General features: G+C 43.6%; 1 protein-coding gene across 2 annotated transcripts in view; it reads right to left on the minus strand.

The window, feature by feature from the left end:
- The window catches only part of wnk4a (WNK lysine deficient protein kinase 4a), a 77,279-nt gene that overhangs the window by 14,591 nt on the left and 42,312 nt on the right, over positions 1-20,376 (minus strand). For both annotated transcript variants that reach the window (XM_024388112.2, XM_042306177.1), the window contains exons 3-10: positions 16,727-16,899; positions 16,190-16,410; positions 15,690-15,847; positions 12,719-12,807; positions 12,308-12,527; positions 6,671-7,085; positions 3,364-3,521; positions 3,109-3,188 (exon numbers count right to left, since the gene is read on the minus strand). In XM_024388112.2, coding sequence (XP_024243880.2) covers positions 3,109-3,188; positions 3,364-3,521; positions 6,671-7,085; positions 12,308-12,527; positions 12,719-12,807; positions 15,690-15,847; positions 16,190-16,410; positions 16,727-16,899 — 1,514 coding nt within the window. The remainder of the gene's footprint in view (positions 1-3,108; positions 3,189-3,363; positions 3,522-6,670; positions 7,086-12,307; positions 12,528-12,718; positions 12,808-15,689; positions 15,848-16,189; positions 16,411-16,726; positions 16,900-20,376) is intronic.

Below are 20,376 nucleotides of genomic sequence, written 5' to 3' on the forward strand. Positions count from 1 at the left end.
TGCCGAGCTGTAGTCGATGAACAGCATTCTCACATAGGTATTCCTCTTGTCCAGATGGGTTAGGGCAGTGTGCAGTGTGGTTGAGATTGCATCGTCTGTGGACCTATTTGGGCGGTAAGCAAATTGGAGTGGGTCAAGGGTGTCAGGTAGGGTGGAGGTGATATGGTCCTTGACTAGTCTCTCAAAGCACTTCATGATGACGGATGTGAGTGCTACGGGGCGGTAGTCGTTTAGCTCAGTTACCTTAGCTTTCTTGGGAACAGGAACAATGGTGGCCCTCTTGAAGCATGTGGGAACAGCAGACTGGTATAGGGATTGATTGAATATGTCCGTAAACACACCGGCCAGCTGGTCTGCGCATGCTCTGAGGGCGCGGCTGGGGATGCCGTCTGGGCCTGCAGCCTTGCGAGGGTTAACACGTTTAAATGTCTTACTCACTTCGGCTGCAGTGAAGGAGAGACCGCATGTTTCCATTGCAGGCCGTGTCAGTGGCACTGTATTGTCCTCAAAGCGGGCAAAAAGTTATTTAGTCTGCCTGGGAGCAAGACATCCTGGTCCGTGACTGGGCTGGGTTTCTTCCTGTAGTCCGTGATTGACTGTAGACCCTGCCACATGCCTCTTGTGTCTGAGCCGTTGAATTGAGATTCTACTTTGTCTCTGTACTGGCGCTTAGCTTGTTTGATAGCCTTGCGGAGGGAATAGCTGCACTGTTTGTATTCAGTCATGTTACCAGACACCTTGCCCTGATTTAAAAGCAGTGGTTCGTGCCTTCAGTTTCACACGAATGCTGCCATCAATCCACGGTTTCTGGTTAGGGAATGTTTTAATCGTTGCTATGGGAACGACATCTTCAACGCACGTTCTAATGAACTCGCACACCGTATCAGCGTATTCGTCAATGTTGTTGTCTGACGCAATACGAAACATCTCCCAGTCCACGTGATGGAAGCAGTCTTGGAGTGTGGAGTCAGCTTGGTCGGACCAGCGTTGGACAGACCTCAGCGTGGGAGCTTCTTGTTTTAGTTTCTGTCTGTAGGCAGGGATCAACAAAATGGAGTCGTGGTCAGCTTTTCCGAAAGGGGGCGGGGCAGGGCCTTATATGCGTCGCGGAAGTTAGAGTAACAATGATCCAGGGTCTTTCCACCCCTGGTTGCGCAATCGATATGCTGATAAAATTTAGGGAGTCTTGTTTTCAGATTAGCCTTGTTAAAATCCCCAGCTACAATGAATGCAGCCTCCGGATAAATCGTTTCCAGTTTGCAGAGAGTTAAATAAAGTTCGTTTAGAGCCATCGATGTGTCTGCTTGGGGGGGATATATACGGCTGTGATTATAATCGAAGAGTATTCTCTTGGTAGATAATGCGGTCTACATTTGATTGTGAGGAATTCTAAATCAGGTGAACAGAAGGATTTGAGTTCCTGTATGTTTCTTTCATCACACCATGTCACGTTGGCCATAAGGCATACGCCCCCGCCCGTCTTCTTACCAGAAAGATGTTTGTTTCTGTCGGCGCGATGCGTGGAGAAACCCGCTGGCTGCACCGCTTCGGATTGCGTCTCTCCAGTTAGCCATGTTTCCGTGAAGCAAAGAACGTTACAGTCTCTGATGTCCCTCTGGAATGCTACCCTTGCTCGGATTTCATCAACCTTGTTGTCAAGAGACTGGACATTGGCAAGAAGAATGCTAGGGAGTGGTGCACGATGTGCCCGTCTCCGGAGTCTGACCAGAAGACCGCTTCGTTTCCCTCTTTTTCTGAGTCGTTTTTTTTTTTTTGGGTCGCTGCATGTGATCCACTCGGTTACACTGGTTGTAAGGCAGAACACAGGATCCGCATCGCGAAAAACATATTCTTGGTCGTACTGATGGTGAGTTGACGCTGATCTTATATTCAGTAGTTCTTCTCGGCTGTATGTAATGAAACCTAAGATGACCTGGGGTACTAGTGTAAGAAATAACACGTAAAAAAACAAAAAACTGCATAGTTTCCTAGGAACGCGAAGCGAGGCGGCCATCTCTGTCGGCGCCGGAAGTATATTAAACATCAGTGTGCTGTAATATGGGCCTACAGCAGTTGGGACAAATCTCCTATAGAAAACAAGTACACAGTCATAGTAAAGGAACCACAAATCCACATATTCTGTTCAGCAGTGTAGTATTTATATTATGAACATGTTGCACAGCCTGGGACATGCAGTACATTTTAAAAAGCTTAAATTCAGTCCTCTGGGTCGCTTAGTGCCGTGGTCCCTGATTTATCCCTCCCTCCATCCACTACTTCAGCAAAGATTTACAGACAAACACTCTACTGGTTGGCAGGTTCTAACCATTCTCTCAAATCTGAAGTACTTTTGGGGAACTTCAGTTCACGGTGGACAAAACTGGTTGTTCACCCACTCAGGATGGACGTAATGGGGAAATGGAAATGTTTTTGTTTACGTTCTTCTTGTTTATGACATACTTGTTTGGTTTTATGTGTTGGTGTTGGGTTTCAGTTTTTAAGTAGTGTTTTTGCTGACTAACTGTAAAAAGGTATTTCCCACTTTCCCAAAGTATCATCTTTCTAATTGATATGTATAGAATCATAAGTAGTGCGTGCTGAAGATGTTTTGGAACACAAAATACCTTAGACAGAATGGGCACCAGATGACAACACACACACACACGCACGCATTCACGCACGCACACACAAACACCCCCTAGCCAGAAACATCTGATACTAAAGTAAAACAGACAGAAACCTCAAAGTCCATTGTGCTTCAAACACTAGACTAGGGAGAGGCTGTTGTTTCCCCCAGATCAGTCTGCTATTCGGACACACAGATGTGTACAGAGGCATAGGAAGCCTAGAGGTTAGAGGGTCCAGTAGGAACTTGGCAACTGGGGGTCTGTTTGTCTATTCCACTGCTGTTGGAAGCACATCCAAAAACAGATCAAGGAACGCAGCACTGACTGACTCTTTGCCTCTCAGCGAGTGTGTGTATGTGTGTGTGTGTGCATGTGTGTACGTGTGTGTGTCTGGGGGTGATGGGAATGGCAGGAGATGAATGTCTCTTTCTAATAAAAATAGACAAAGTATTTATTCTAGGGAAGAGGCTGAGGAGAGTACCTGTCCACAGGTGAGGTAAAGCCGCTGGGAGGGTGTCCTCCAGAGTGACCATGCTCCGTATTACCCAATACTGCAATACTCTACAAACGGGAAAAGGAGAGGGAACAATTAAGCATAAGGCAACAGTCACAGAAACATAGTGAATAAAGGTCATTCAAAAATAAGCAGGGACAGTTGAGGTAGAGTTGCTAGTCATCGCCTCTCTACTACTCTTACACTTGGATAACTAGCTCACTATTTGTCCCATTCACTCACAGAGGGAAAGCGAAGGGCTGGGATGGGGTGGTGGTCAGGGTGTCCATTGAGGGAGGTAGTCCCAGTCCCGTTGAGGGTTGACCCTTTGAGGCTGACCGCTGTCTCCAGGGGGTCCTGGAGGCCAGAGGAGCTGAGATAGCCGTCTGTCTCACAGTCAGCTGTTACAACAAACACATGAAACATGAGCATGTGACTGACCAGGCACGGCCGCATCCCCTTTACTCACTGACACACACACACGCACGCACACACAAAAGAACGCATTCACGCACATACACTCACACACACACACATACAGACGCATGCACGCACACACACTAAAAAATGCTGGGTTATTTGGATGACCTAACTGCTGGGTTGCAGGCATAGGGTCACTTATTTGGATTGTTCTCTTTTAAAACAGAAAGGTTGGATTGTTGATGGTGGGTAAAACGCTGAGGGATGGGGCTGGAGAAATGTAACAACTCTCAAATTCTGGTTAAAACTTTTGATATCATGGATGGTCAGTCCTTATGTAAGGACTGACCATCCATGATATCAAAAGTTTTAACCAGTGTTTGTTTACATTTACTTTGTTTACAAACATTGTGGCAAAACAAGCTTACATTTTGGGTTCTGATGGAGTACGACTGCTGAACTAAGCTCATGAGGCATTTCTAAGTTAAATTCTTCAAGAATCAATGGGTACATGTCATTATTTAAGTCCAAAAATGGATGTAGCAACTGCTGATTGCCCCTTTAAGGTTGAACAACTGGCACTTTTGTAGTGTTAATGAGGCTTACATAAGTGCATGAGTTCCACAAAAGCCTATGCATATCCCAGTGTTGGGATAGTTACCACTTTGTTACAATATATACATAATAATGTTTAATGATTTTACATTGAACAAAAATATAAATGCAATATATAAAATGTTGGTCCCTTGTTTCATGAGCTGAAATAAAAGATCCCAGAAATGTTCCAGATGCACAAAAAGCTTATTTCTCTCAAAGTTTGTGCTCCAATTTGTTGTCATCCCTGTTAGTGAGCATTTCTTCTTTGTCAAGATAATCCATCCACCTGACAGGTGTGGCATATCAGGAAGCTGATTACACAGCATGCTCATTACACAGGGGCACCTTGTGCTGGGGACAATAAAAGGCAACTTTAAAATGTACAGTTTTGTCTCACAACACAATGCCACAGATGTCTCAAGTTTTGAGGGAGCGTGCAATTGGCATGCTGACTGCAGGAATGTCTCCAGAGCTGTTACCAGAGAATGTAATGTTAATTTCTCCACAATAAGCCACCTCCAATGTCGATTTAGAGAATTTGGCAGTACGTCCAACCGGCCTCACAACCTCAGACCACGTGTAACCAGCCCAGGACCTTCACATCTGGCTTCTTCACCTGAGTCTGAGACCAGCTATCCGGACAGCTGTTGAAACTATGGGTTTCCACAACAGAAGAATTTCTGCAAAAACTGTCAGAAACCGTCTCAGGGAAGCTCATCTGCGTGCTCGTCATTCACACCAGGGTCTTGACCTGACTGCAGTTCGGCGTCGTAACTGTCTTCAGTGGGCAAATGCTCACCTATGATGGCGACTGGCATGCTGCTCTTCACAGATGAGTCCCGGTTTGAACTGTACCTGGCAGATGGCAGACAGCATGTATGGAGTCGTGTGGGCGAGTGGTTTGCTGAAATCAAAGTTATGAACAGAATACCCCATGTTGGCGGTGGGGTTATGGTATGGGCAGGCATAAACTATGGACAATGAACAGAATTGCATTTTATCAATGACTATTTGAATGCACAGAGATAGTGTGACGAGATCCTGAGGCCCATTATCGTGCCATTCATCTGCCGCCATCACCTTATGCTTCAGCATTATAATGCACAGCCCCATGTCGCAAGAATCTGTACACAATTCCTAGAAGATGAAAATGTCCCAGTTCTTCCATGGCCTGCATACTCACCAAACATGTCGCCCATTGAGCATGTTTGGGATGTTCTGGATCGACGTGCACGACAGCGTATTCCAGTTCCCGCCAATATCAAGCAACTGCACACAGCCATTGAAGAGGAGTGGGACAACATTCCACAGGTTACAACCCAACCAACAGCCTGATCAACTCTATGCAAAGGAGATGTGTCGTGCTGCATGAGGCAAATGGTGGTCACACAAGATACTGACTGTTTTTCTGGTCCACGCCCCTGCCATTTTTAAGGTATCTGAACCAAGTCATGTGAAATCCATAAATTAGAGCCTAATTTATTTATTTCAATTGACTGATTTATTTATATGAACTGTAACTCAGTAAAATCTTTGAAATTGTTGCATGTTGTGTTTATATTTTTTTTCAGGGTACAAACTTAACATAATTAACAGGAATTACATTTACACTCATACTCTCATGGCTGGCCAAAAATAACTTCATGAAAGCCACACCACTTATGGGCCAGGCCTCCTGAAAATAACCTATGGATTACATTCATCCCAGAATGAAAGTGAATATAAAACCCAATTGATGGTTAAATTAACCCATGTTTGGGCAATCCCAACAACCCAACATGTTGGGTTAGTAAAGTAACCCAAATGGCTGAGTCAAAATAACCCAGCCTGTGTTCTGTCCAATATTTACCCACTGCTGGTTTACCAAGTAACCCAAATTGGGTTGTTTTTAACCCAGCATTTTTGAGTAGTGTGCACACACAGAGAGGACTCAGAGGATTCACTATTGATTAACACCATGGTGAGTACACAATGACAAATGTGGAAGAATGCAGCTCCAATATTTAAACTAGATTAACCTGAATTATTTGGGACCTGCAGTCAAAGAGAGTTTTAATAGTCTTCCTGCTGGTCACTAGAAAACATTTGAGGATAATCACATGCACGCACGTGCACACGCACACACACACGCACACACACTCGACTGGAGAGGTAAGACCATCTAGGACTGAATAATTAAGTTATCCTCAGGCTCACATTTCATTCTCTCAGGGCCTAGTCAGGGCCATTCAGCACAACAACAATTACGAAATCAACAAATACTGCCAAATACTGCCATAATGGACATTGCTTTTATAACCTCAAGGGCTAGTAAAATTCCACACCCGGTGTCAAGGTTGACAATAGACCTTGTTGACCAGTGAGACTATGACATGTGATACAGTCTAATCTGTGTCTCAAATGGCACCCTATTCCCTATATAGTCCACTACTATGGCCCCTGGTCAAAAGTAGTACACTATATAGGGACTACGGTGCCATTAGGGACGCAGGCACAGCCAAAATCAGCTGAAGGTTAAGTTAAGTGGTCTTACAGTTGGCTGAGGAGCAGCTGGTGTGGTGGACCTGGAAGTGCTGATGCTGGTCTGCCTCTGGTTCCTCTGGTTCAGGGATGAAGCTGGCATTGATGCCCAAGTTTAGATAGCTGTTGAGTGGGGACAGAGTGTGGGTCCGAGGGTTCGGGGGGGTCTGAACCTGGCTCTGGGCAGGTGTGGGGGTCGGGGTGGGGATGAGGATGGGGCACTGAGGAGTCTCCAACATTGATGGAGACCTGTTGATTTTCGGGGAGGGCGGCTGCAGTGCAGGCTCTGGCTCCTCCTCAATGGCCTCCTTCTTCTTCTCTGCAAGGAGGCGCAGTTTCTCCCGCTGGCGCTTGATGGCGTTGACACGGTTCCGGATGGCCTTGGCCACCAGCTTGAAGTCAGCCTCGCACACGAAGCCCAGCACCACCTGGGATACAGACAAGGAAGGGACATATCAAAGTCAGGGCACAATAGTGTGACAAACAGGGAACATTTCACGGCCCATGATCCAGCACTGTCTGTGAAAATAATAACTCATAGAGGTCTGATGCACTTCCTAACCGTGCTGTTATGTACTGTACATATATAGGATCTTAATTTGAGCCCATTCGCTACAGCATGTAAATAATCCTGCAGCAACAGGAAATGTGAATTATTATGTGGATTACGTTGATCAAATCTCAGAATCTTCAGAAGCCTTTTAAAACTTTTAATAAACCACACGTTTTACATTTTGTGCAACAGGGTGATCCAATTAAGGTCCTACATCTGTATATCACACAACATGAAATGAAAAGATGACAAGCTCAACACAGCTGTGTATGCCTTGCCTGAGCCAGTGGGTGGCCAGTAGCCTAGTGGTTAAGAGCATTGGGCCAGTAACTGAAAGGACGCTGGTTCGAAAACCTGACCGACTAGGTGAAAAATCTGTTGATGTGCCCTTGAGTAAGGCACGAGTGTGTGTCGGTGGGTTTTTGCTCCACCACTTCTACTTGATTTACTCAAATGTACATTTAAAAAAGCTCATAGGGCAGAAGCCTACCTCCTGTTTCAGACTCCAACCTCTCCACAATGACCAAGACCAGAGAGCTATGTAAGGACATCAGGGATAAAATTGTAGACCTGCACAAGGCTGGGATGGGCTACAGGACAATAGGCAAGCAGCCTGGTGAGAAGGCAACAACTGTTGGCGCAATTATTAGAAAATGGAAGAGGTTCAAGATGACGGTCAATCACCCTCGGTCTGGGGCTCCATGCAAGATCTCACCTCGTGGGGCATCAATGATCATGAGGAAGGTGAGGGATCAGCCCAGAACTACATGGCAGGACCTGGTCAATGACCTGAAGAGAGCTGGGACCACAGTCTCAAAGAAAACCATTAGTAACACACTACGCAGTCATGGATTAAAATCCGCACGCAAGGTCCCCCTGCTCAAGCCAGCGCATGTCCAGGCCCGTCTGAAGTTTGCCAATGGATGATCCAGAGGAGGAATGGGAGAAGGTCACGTGGTCTGATGAGACAAAGATAGAGCTTTTTGGTCTAAACTCCACTCGCCGTGTTTGGAGGAAGAAGAAGGATGAGTACAACCCCAAGAACACCATCCCAACCATGAAGAATGGAGGTGGAAACATCATTCTTTGGGGATGCTTTTCTGCAAAGGGGACAGGACGACTGCAACGTATTGAGGGGAGGATGGATGGGGCCATGTATCGCGAGATCTTGGCCAACAACCTCCTTCCCTCAGTAAGAGCATTGAAGATGGGCCGTGGCTGGGTCTTCCAGCATGACAACGACCCAAAGCACACAGACAGGGCAACTAAGGAGTGACTCCGTAAGAAGCATCTCATGGTCCTGGAGTGGCCTAGCCTGTCTCCAGACTTGAACCCAATAGAAAATCTTTGGAGGGAGCTGAAAGTCCGTATTGCCCAGCGACTGCCCCGAAACCTGAAGGATCTGGAGAAGGTCTGTATGGAGGAGTGGGCCAAAATCCCTGCTGCAGTGTGTGCAAACCTGGTCAAGAACTACAGGAAACATATGATCTCTGTAATTGCAAACAAAGGTTTCTGTACCAAATATTAAGTTCTGCTTTTCTGATGTATCAAATACTTATGTAATGCAACCCCCTTGGGTTGTGCCATGGCGGAGATCTTTGTGGGCTATACTCGGCCCTGTCTCAGGATGGTAAGTTGGTGGTTGAAGATATCCCTCTTGTGGTGTGGGGGCTGTGCTTTGGCAAAGTGGGTGGGGTTATATCCTTCCTGTTTGGCCCTGTCCGGGGGTGTCCTCGGATGGGTCCACAGTGTCTCCTGACCCCTCCTGTCCCAGCCTCCAGTATTTATGCTGCAGTAGTTTATGTGTCGGGGGGCTAGGGTCAGTTTGTTATATCTGGAGTACCTCTCCTGTCCTATTCGGTGTCCTGTGTGAATCTAAGTGTGCGTTCTCTAATTCTCTCCTTCTCTCTCTTGGAGGACCTGAGCCCTAGGACCATGCCCCAGGATTACCTGACATGATGACTCCTTGCTGTCCCCAGTCCACCTGGCCGTGCTGCTGCTCCAGTTTCAACTGTTCTGCCTTCTTATTATTCGAACATGCTGATCATTTATGAACATTTGAACATCTTGGCCATGTTCTGTTATAATCTCCACCCGGCACAGCCAGAAGAGGACTGGCCACCCCACATAGCCTGGTTCCTCTCTAGGTTTCTTCCTAGGTTTTGGCCTTTCTAGGGAGTTTTTCCTAGCCACCGTGCTTCTACACCTGCATTGCTTGCTGTTTGGGGTTTTAGGCTGGGTTTCTGTACAGCACTTTGAGATATCAGCTGATGTACGAAGGGCTATATAAATAAATTTGATTTGATTTGATTTGCAATAAAATGCAAATTAATTACTTAAAAATTACACAATGTGATTTTCTGGATTTTTGTTTTACATTCCGTCTCTCACAGTTGAAATGTACCTATGACAAAAAAAATTACAGACCTCTACATGCTTTGTAAGTAGGAAAACCTGCAAAATCGGCAGTGTGTCAAATACTTGTTCTCCCCACTGTACGTATGCTATCTTAATTTGACCAGTTTCTCACAGCAGGAAAATAATCCTGCAGCAACAGGACATGTGAATTATTATGTGGATTATAATAAATTGACATTCTTGCAGGGTTGATAACTTTTTTTGTTAAAGTCTGACAATTTAAAGGGGAAATTACAAACTTTAGAAGCCTTTTTAAAGCTTGAATACACTACAAGTTTGCATTTCCTGCTGTGCAGGAAAATCCTCTGCAACAACAGTGATCAAATTAAAATAGTAGACCTGTACACCCCCTGGACAGGACACTAGTCTTGTCATTTGCTGTGTAGATAATCAATATGTATTGAGCAGACGCTGTCTATTTATGGAGGGGCTGATCTGAGGCCCTTTGATATTCTTCAAGAATTAATGTAAAAGATACAGCTGTAAATCACAGAGAATGGTGTTACATCCAAACCTGTCCCACTCAGAACACAGTGTTCCAGTCTCAGACCGGCGGGGAAGAAAAGGACTACGTCCCAAATGGCACCCTATTTCCTATATAGGGCACGGTGTCTGCGGGATTTCGCTCCACCCTTGTAATGAATTAAGGTCACTAATAAGTAAGGAACTCCCCTCACGTGATAGTCTAGGTCTTCATTGAAAGGAAAAAACAAAAACTCGGCCCTCCGTGGAATGAGTTTGGACCCCTGATATAGGGAATAGGGTACCATTTGGGATGTACTGAAAGTTGGTCATTTGCCTCCCTCCTCTCTCACCCTCGCTCAACACCTTGTCAGATTATGCTGTTAGATTCCCATAACCCAAATAATATGTCCTGGAGCAGGGTTTCCCAACCACCCCCCATGCATGTTCTGATTTTTGCCCTAGCACTACACAGCTGATTGAAATAATCCAAGTTTGTGGATGAGATGGTTATTTGAATTAGCTGTGTAGTGCTAGGGTAAAAAGTGTGCACCCAGGGGGGGCCCAAGGACCAAGTTAGGAAAACCCAGTTCTGGATGATAATAAATGGGATCTTGATGAAAAGGCTACATGTATGGAATTGTGGCTGATGGCCAGGCCGGGTCCTTCTCATTAAAAGTGACCTCTGCTAAAGGGGCTGGAGGACACAAGTGCTATGTCCCAAATAGCACCCTAGTGTGTGGGTCTTGGTAAAAAGTTGTGCACTATACAGGGAATAGGGTGCCATTTGGGACTCACCCAAGGAGAAGCTGCTTTGTAATGCGTCCTGTATGAGAGACAGGCATTATATTATTAAAGCCCTGACCTCCGCTATCTTCCTGAGCCACGCTCTCCTCTCACATTTCTAGCGCTGATGATTAAACGCTGACCTGTGCCCTTGACAGACTGTCTGCAGCCGGATCCACTTCACTTCATGGGCTAAGCATATGTCAGTGTGTGTCCACAATTGTAATCGAATCATAAACTATGTTGTATTAGATTCCTTGTGTTTGCTGGTTGGGGTCTGTTGCAAATAGCAGTGGTGTAAAGTACTTAAGTAAAAAATACTTTAAAGGACTATTTAAGTCGTTTTGGGGGGTATCTGTACTCCTAAAGAAAATAATGTACTTTTTACTCTATACATTTTCCCTGACACCCAAATGTACTCGTTACATTTTGACTGCTTAGCAGGATAGGAAAATGGTCAAATTCACACACTTATCAAGAGAACATCCCTGGTCATCTCATCTCTATTGCCTCTGATCTGGCGGAGTCACTAAACACAAATGCTTTGTTTGTAAATATGTCTGTGTTGGAGCGTGCCCCTGGCTATCAGTCAATAAAAAAAGTCTGAAAATGGTGCCGACTGGTTTGCTTAATATGAGGAATTTGAAATGATTTATACTTCTACTTTTGATACTTAAGTACATTTTAAACCAAATACCTTTAGACTTTTACTCAAGTAGTATCTTCCTGAGTGACTTCCATTTTTTCTATTAAGTTGTCTTTACTTTTACTCAAGTATGACAATTGGGTACTTTTTCCACCACTGGCAAATAGAATATATATATCATCAGAATCTATACAGGATATTCCTTCTTCAACTCATCCTGTACTCATTATCACCACTGTATGGTTTGCTATCTATACATACAGTGTCTGGATATGTGAGTGTAACTTTTTTGTTTGTCTCTAAATATAAGAATGGCTGTGTTTTCACCTGGTGCAACACCGACACTCCAACAATATGTCAGCTGATTCTACTACCTACTTGCAGAATAGCTATAGTATTACACCTCAGTTGTTTCCACTGGTCCATCTCTTTTGAGAGCCACAACTGTAAACCCTCCTTTTAATCATTCATGTAGGGGAAGTAAAGGTAAAAGAGACCATGATGTTAGGTAACTGCGAAGGTCAAGTGTTGTGGGAATGTACCCAGCCTACAGTGGTAGGTCATAGAGCTGTCCCACACAGCCTATAACTGAAACAGAGATCAACTCATGAGTGGTACCAAAGGGAGTGGATATAGTAGACCAATCGTACTGTATATAAATCTCAGCTTTATCCTTTACTGTTTTCAATGCTCCGCTGAGAGCTCTGCTCTGAGTAAGACGTACAACGTATGTATTACATGCAGTATGGCAAATAAACTTGCAACTTGAAATGTGAGCTGCTCACCATTTCCTGCGCCACCTCCTCTGGCACGTCCTTGTAGAGTTCGAACAGGAACTCAATGGCGTTGTTGTCCTTGTACTTCCCATGGAGTTTCTTAGTGTCGTCCATCCGGAGCCACAGCTTCAGGCCTGACTTCACCATGTCGTCCTCCTCAGCCAACTCAACATGGACGCCGTTGTTCTCCTGGAAGAACGTGTGCTCCAGCAGGTCCTGGATGGTGTACCTGAGGTAAAGGAATAATACAACTATTAAATTCAATCAATTCCTTTTCATTTGACACATTAATTGAACACCAAAGGATTTGATATATAGTTTTCTTAGCAGAAGGACCAGAATTTCATTTCACCATTTGTGTAATGTCTCATATGTTTTAGGTAATGTAAGGATATTATGAGAAGCCCAATAGCCCAATACCTTTCATCTTTGTCCATCCGGATACATCCTTCGATGATCTCTTTGAGCTCTGGGACCTTGACTTTGTAAAAACTGTCTGGTTTCATCCCCTGTGAGGAGAAGCAATCTGGTTAACATTGGTTATTTATCTGCTTGGTTTAAAATGTAAGGTAACATATGGTAACCAATGGTAACCTAGGGGACATAAGAGTAACATAGGAGAATGCATAGCTTTCTCAGATGTTGCCTCAAAGAAACATGCAAGACATACCTCCCTCATGATAAGTGAACTCACAACAGTGATTGGGGGAGAGAGAGAGAGAGAGAGAGAGAGAGAGAGAGAGAGAGAGAGAGAAGAGAGAGAGAGAAAGAGAGAGAGAGAGAGAGAGAGAGAGAAAGAGAGAGAGAGAGAGACGAGGGGCAAGGAAATGGGACAGACCAGAGTCTGTTTTTCTGTGTTAGTGTTGTCCTTTTAAAGGGCAGTGTGGCTACAAAAATAATGCAGACCTCTGTCTCTCATCAGTGCAGCGCAGTGAGCAGTCCATTATGGGTCTGCAACTGTTTCAATCTCCCTCAGACAACGCTGATAAGAGAATGGAGCAAATCCCCTCGTGTTTTAAACAGCCAAGGTTAACATCACAGCCGTCCTAATGTTACCCCATGTTTATTCCAACATTAAAATAAAACCGTTGTGTAAATAAAGGTTGTTGGTTGGTTAGCTGGTATACAATGTTGTAATTGTGCAACAATGTTGACTTGTTATGTTTGCGATTTGCGAAGGGGCAGACACAGGCCTGCAATTTCCTTGTTAGCCTATTTATTCTGAGACAGAGGATCGAGCTGTAAAGGACCCTTTTCTCTAAATCGCTTCAACTCTTACAAACACTTGATTACAAGAATGGACCACAAAGTACACTGCCCTTCATTTGGCCTCCACTATAATTATAATATCTCTATGGCTTATCAATTTAACAAAGGAACAGACAGTATACAAGCAAGCAAACCAATTGAGTATTCTCTTTTGATCTGACTGTTCGAATGCACTGCTTACTTCCACAGTGGTCATAATGCCTCTGCTTGTGAATCTAACATTGTATTGTGTTAAAACGTGACATAATATTTAAAACGTGTTCAGGCTAGCAGAGTTAATCTGACAGGTAAAGGCCCCAGACTCCCCTGAGTAGGGCCTTTTAGTTGTTTATGGAACATTGACTTTATGGATGGCGAGTGGCGACCGATCAGAGACGACTACAGTAACCTGCACTTATGACCCATACACACTCTCTCAGACCCACTCTACAGCCTCTACAAGGCTCTGTTTGCTCTGCTGTCTGTCTCAAGAAAGAGAGAGAGAGAGAGACAGACAGACAGACAGACAGACAGACAGACAGACAGACAGACAGACAGACAGACAGACAGACAGACAGACAGACAGACAGACAGACAGACAGACAGACAGACAGACAGACAGACAGACAGACAGACAGACAGACAGACAGACAGACAGACAGACAGACAGACAGACAGACAGACAGACAGACAGAGAGAGAGAGAGAGAGAGAGAGAGACAGAGAGAAAGGCGCTGTTTGTGTAGAATGCAGACGTCATTTTCAAAACACATCATTCTACCATCGCCTGCCCAAACCCACTGTGGCGTCACCACCTTGTATGCTCCAGCCCAAAGCCGAAGAACACAGCTCTCAATGTAGAGGTTCCTGTCATTACTGACTCCCTCTCTGAGTAGTAAACACCTCGGTCAGGGAGAAGCTTGGCCTTTCATCGAGTTACTTACTTCTGGATTGCTTTAATAAGTTTTGAGAGTAGTATGCACCCAAATGGCACCCTATTCCCTATACAGTGCACTACCATTGACCAGACCCATATAGGGAATAGGGTGTCATTTTAGACGTAGCCACAGAGTTTGTGCCAGTTCAGGGAACAGAACCGAAAACTGGAAAATAACAACATTTTTCTTGGAACGGAATCAGAACTGGGAACGAAAGTGATCTATACTGTTCCGGAACAGAACCGTTATTTTAAAAGCATGGGAACCATATAATAACGCTATTTTATGTTCCGGGTATTTTTCTACAGTCCCACAAAAAAACGCAACAAAGCGCCTATGCAAAACCCTCACTCTGTCACTCAGAAATGTATTCCAGTGTTTGCCTGCCAGCTGGAAATATTTGGCAGACTGTGTGTGCTTAGACCACTCCTGGACAGTCCTAGCAAAATTCTTGCTTGAAAAATTGCTCTTTCCTAAGAAGCTCTTTTTGTTTCTTTTTGACCATTTTAATTGAAAAAAATCATAGCAAGGTACTTAATTGTTACCCCAAAATGATTTGATATTGAGATAAAAACGACTGCATTGGATTTTTAACAAAAACATTTAAAAAATTGTGCTTTTATAATTTCACGTGGTGCCACTTTGTTTCTGAGGAGTGGAGTCTAACATCAAAACTTCATCCAGAAATCTACAGATGTAGGATCTTAATTTGATCACTATTTTGTTGCTGCAGATGAGCTTTGTGATTTACATAAATTAACTGAAAACCTACACTAACACACGGTTATACTAAAGTATTCCACTTTTCATGTAACCTCATTTTGACCTGGTAATAGCCTAACCACCGATCAAGCAACATTATAGACTAAACACTCAAAAGGATTATTTTGATGTGACAATAGAGGCCAAATTAAGATCCTTCATCTGCAGAACATCCAGAAGGTTGTTTTGTCACTTCCATTGTGCAAGGGAAGGAAAGCAAACGTGTGCACAATTACGCTATTGAAGAACACTGCAAGGAGGGAGGAGACTCTGTGTGGGACTATGGTCCTGTGTGGCTCAGTTGGTAGAGCATGGAGTTTGCATTTGCACCACCAGGGTGTTGAGTTTTGAGCCTGCAGGGGCCACGAAAATGTATACATGCACTTCTTACTGTAAGTCGCTTTGGATAAATGGGTCTGCCTAATTGCATATATTCCCACTTACGCTGGTGACTTTACGGTAGATCTGTGCTGCGTTCTGGCACTCGGAGTAGGGATACTCTGATGTGGCCATCTCCAGGATACACATCCCAAAGGCATAGACATCCACAGCCTCATCATACTTCTCCTCATACATCTCTGGAGCCATGAACTCTGGGGTACCTGGAGGAAAGGAGAGAGACAATACCAATCACAAGAAAACATACACACACACCAACAAACAGATTTACACAAACAAATCTTCTGTAGGGGAAAGACATTTGATTACACTGGACATGCATCATAGGGTAGGAATCTGTGGCAGAGTGATCTAATAATGAGCATCTAGAAAGGGTACTCAACGTCAATGGTCATAATCTAGAAACAACTAAAACTTTAAATTAATCCATAAAACTTGATGGCCCCAGTTGGGTGAACCCCATAGCGACAACACCTGACCTTAAACACTCCCCAACATAGAATTACATATAGAACTAAATAAAATTCTAGGCTCTCTGTGCTCACCAATGACACTTTTAGCGAAGGAGGCTCTTTTGAGTGTGGCCAGGCCCAGATCTCCAATCTTGACGGAGCCGGTGGGGCCTGTGATGAAGATGTTGTCACACTTGAGGTCCCTGTGGATGATGGGAGGGGTGCGGGTGTGGAGGAAGTGGAGCCCCTTCAGGATCTGACGGCTCCAGCGCTGCAGTAGCTTCAGCTTCATCTCCTTAAACCTCTTCAGGTACCTGCAGGTAAACATAGGATATTAGGATGCATCACCTAAAGAGGCTCATATATTAACTGTTCTCCTTCCTTACCTACAGTACAGGCCAGACCAGAGAGGACTATCAGGAACCCATCTTTAAGTCTACATGGAAAACTATTTTGATCAATCCTTGTTTTCCATGAAGATTCTATGATCATGATAAAAGATAGAACATATTAAAATGCTAGGAATTTGTGAGGAAAAAATTGTAGAGGAAACAGGGCAAAACAGGCACAACAGTCTCCTCTACTACAACGAGTATTGAGGCCAGGTCGGGGCGGAAAGGGCAAGCTCACGTTTTGAGGGTGCCGGAGGTCATGAGCTCAGTGACCAAAAGGATGCACTTGAGGCCCTTGGAGTTGTCCTTCCAGGAGTCGTAGAAGCGGACAATGTTTGGGTGCTGCAGACCCTTCAGCATCTCCACCTCCTCGCTGAACCTCTGCCGCTCCACCTTGGTCAGCTTACGCGTCTGCACGGAGCACAAAATAGATATATTCTAGAATGATTACCTACACAGTCAGATTTCCATTCTATTGGCAGAGCATACTGCAGGGAACACACACAACACACTCCATCCATCAGGCCTGGCTTTGTGACTATAGTTTATTATCAAGACTCAATACAGAATTTATAAGCTTATCAAGCTGTGTTGAAAAATATGTAAATGTGTGTGTCTTAGAGCTGGAGGAAGAGAAAAACAGAACCACTGACATGTTTACCTCCATTGGTCATTCATCTTGCTGAACCAGATTCCAGTGTTACATAATTATATTTTTCCATAGAAACTTGAACTGTGACTTCTACACATTTTAAGAGGTTTCCAAAAGCTGTGAGAAATTGAACCGAACACAGTGTAATCACAGTGGGTAGCTGGGTGAATAAAGCCATTTTTGTGCAGAGTGGGGTGCACTGTTAAAATAGAAAGACTAAAAACTCTGAAACCATGAAAAGTAGTTCACCTAAGCTGAGATCTGGTGTTTCTGGAGGGTGTTTGAATGTAAACCCAATGTAAGTGTTATGATACACTGAATAGATTTGAAAACAGAATGGAAGTACTCTGAAACACCCAAAGTGGCTCTTCATTCTGAATAATTGTGTTTTTAAGAGAGCGTTCCTAAAACACTTGTTGATGTTTCAGTGCATGTAAAAGGCAGCAACAAAACACAAAAGTAATGTTTTAGCAGACTGTGTCTCTCATATAACCAAATGGTTTTCAATTGCAAATTGTTTATAGCATAAATATTGATTGATTATAAATAATGATTTAATTTTCAGTAAATATTCTTAAGAAGACACGGAATTGAATAATTTTCTTAGAGCAGACTTTGACAGTAATTATAGGCTACAGCTGCCAGGAAACTTTGTGAGATTATAAATAATGTTACAATCAAAATGTTTCTGTAGGTTATAGCAGAGGTAGCATGAGTTATAAAGTGGGCCTTCATCACTGGTATTCATGTGAGAAGGTGGATGTGAACCTTTTAGTCATTTAGCAGATGCTCTCATCCAGATGAATTAGGGTTAAGTGCATTGCTCAAGGTTACATGTTTCACCTAGTCAGCTCTGGGATTCAAACCAGCAACCTGTCTGTTACTGCCCCAACACTCTTAACCACTAGGCTACCTGACACATTTTTTCGGTGTTTTGTTTAGACAGATTAGAAACAGGAGGAGACAGAGACAGAGATGGAGTTAAAGTTGGACAGGCAAAAGCAGGAATTGAACCCCTGACTGTTGGGACAGAAAAATGCCAAAATTATTTGGAATTTTACCCATTCAACCACACACCATGTGAGCATCTTAACACATCAGAAGACAAATATTTATATGATTGAAGGCAAAATGTGAACTTCAAACATTGTGCTGACGTACTGTTCAGAATCCCCCCAGTCTGGGGCATGGAGGTGGAGAGATGGGATTCGTGGCAGGTGTGCCCTCTAGCAAACTGTATGGTCAAGTATAAAAACAGGCAAGTACTTCACAAACTCAGAGAGGTGAGAGCACACCAAATGCTCAGATGAACTAGTCAACAAAAATCCAAGAAAGTACGCGTCAATGAATACGTGAGTATACAATGTTATCATATTAAAGAAGGAAACCAAAAAGGAATCCACTCAATAAGAACATTTATTTTGTGTAGCATTTTGGCTGCTAATGCTAATAGTCCAAGTAAAACAGTCCTTTTGATCCATTGATCAGCTTTCTTGATGCCTCATGAAGTTAATTGACACGTCATTGTTTGCACCTTTCGTGCACTTGTGTTTAATGTAAATGAAGGCCTGCTTTTTAGTTAATACTGCTGGCTTGTTTGCCTACTAGATTTACGAGTTGTATCTGCTCTGATGTATACCCTACATGCTACACTACATAGCCACTGCCATTTTAGCCTGCTCTAGCTTTGGCCTACCACAACACATGTTATTGCATTCCACTTTTGACATTAATATTGTCATCATGTTGCTAGATTTGCATTGCTTAATCACTTATTCTATCCACTGGCTGGCTGATCCTAACTAAATCCAATGAATACTAATTCCAACTGAACTGTCAATCATCATCTAGCTCAACTCTATTGTGATTCATTTCATCTGAACAACCTTCCATACCATTCAACATCATCTAAATATAAAGACTCCGGTCAGAAACATTAGCATAATGGACGAACGGTGGATCGCATTAATAATTTCACTGTAAGGGCTACACCTGTTGTATTCAGCGCATGTGACAAATGCAATTTGATTTGATTGAGCCCTTAGCTGACGTTTTGCACAAGTTTTGTATGTGTGCTACTGCTAACATTAGCAGTCATTGCCTGAAGTATGGTTTTTATGGATGTGAAATATAATGGCATATCAGTTGAATTTGAGGAATAACATGAGAAAAACCTTACAGATCTATGAACTGTCTTACTTTATCAATATGAACATCTGGAAGACCTGTTCATGTTTTGTCATTTGATAATTAGCAAATAAAAGATACAACTTTTGATTCTTCAATCATGTCTCAAATACTTTTTTTACTCATTAATTATTGTCCTGGACCAACTTTTGTGTGCTTTGTTAGAGCATAAAACTTTGACCTTTTGGAATGACCAATAAGGAGTTTACCAATACATGATATAAGAGCAGTGAATATACATTCAGGGGAGGGACTCCCATTTAGAGTATTTGGAAACTGCAGAAAAATGGAACTAATTCTGCACTAGACAGGATTCAAAACACAATCCTAGTTTTTGGGAGCTTTAGGGAGAGGAAACAATACCAAAAGAGGGACCTAATTCTGCACTATATGGGACTCTAAACACCATAGGGTTTTCAACCTTTTCCAGGTCTTATGTGGTGTTACACCACGTCATATTTCAGAACACCTCAGGATGAATGTTTCAGTACATCTTAAATCTGTTCTAATACCCTGACAACCACGTGTTTCAATACTCCAGCAAAGTTAAGGTTTTGTCTCCTTTAAGGTGGTGGCAGCTCAGTTGCCACTAGTTTTAGTGTTACAAAGCACTTCATTTTAAAAGTGTATGAATGGTTTGATTGAGTCTCTAGTGTAGTGCTGCCGGGAGGCTGCAGTGGGTGGATAGCTGTTTGGAAAACACCAGAGAGACCTCTAGACTTCTACAACCATGAATCCTGCATTGAGGCTGTTCTGGGAAAAACTGAGGGTATGTTTATGTTTACAATTGACTGACCACGACTCCTTCCTCCCCTTTAGAGAAGGGGGCTGCCACTCATGTTACCAGGCCCTGTCTGCCTCCCAAATCGCACCGTGTTCCATTTTATAGTGCACTACTTTTGACCACGGCACAAGGCCCTGGTCAAAAGTAGTGCACTATATAAGGAATAGGGTGCCATTTGGGATGCACACCCTATCAACACTGGGAGCACACTATCTCAGAGAGGGAGGCATGCAAGGGGAGCCCCAAAAAAGCTGTTCCCATTCCC

This window comes from Oncorhynchus tshawytscha, linkage group LG25, assembly GCF_018296145.1.
Source record: "Oncorhynchus tshawytscha isolate Ot180627B linkage group LG25, Otsh_v2.0, whole genome shotgun sequence".
Classification (NCBI taxonomy): Eukaryota; Metazoa; Chordata; class Actinopteri; order Salmoniformes; family Salmonidae; genus Oncorhynchus; species Oncorhynchus tshawytscha.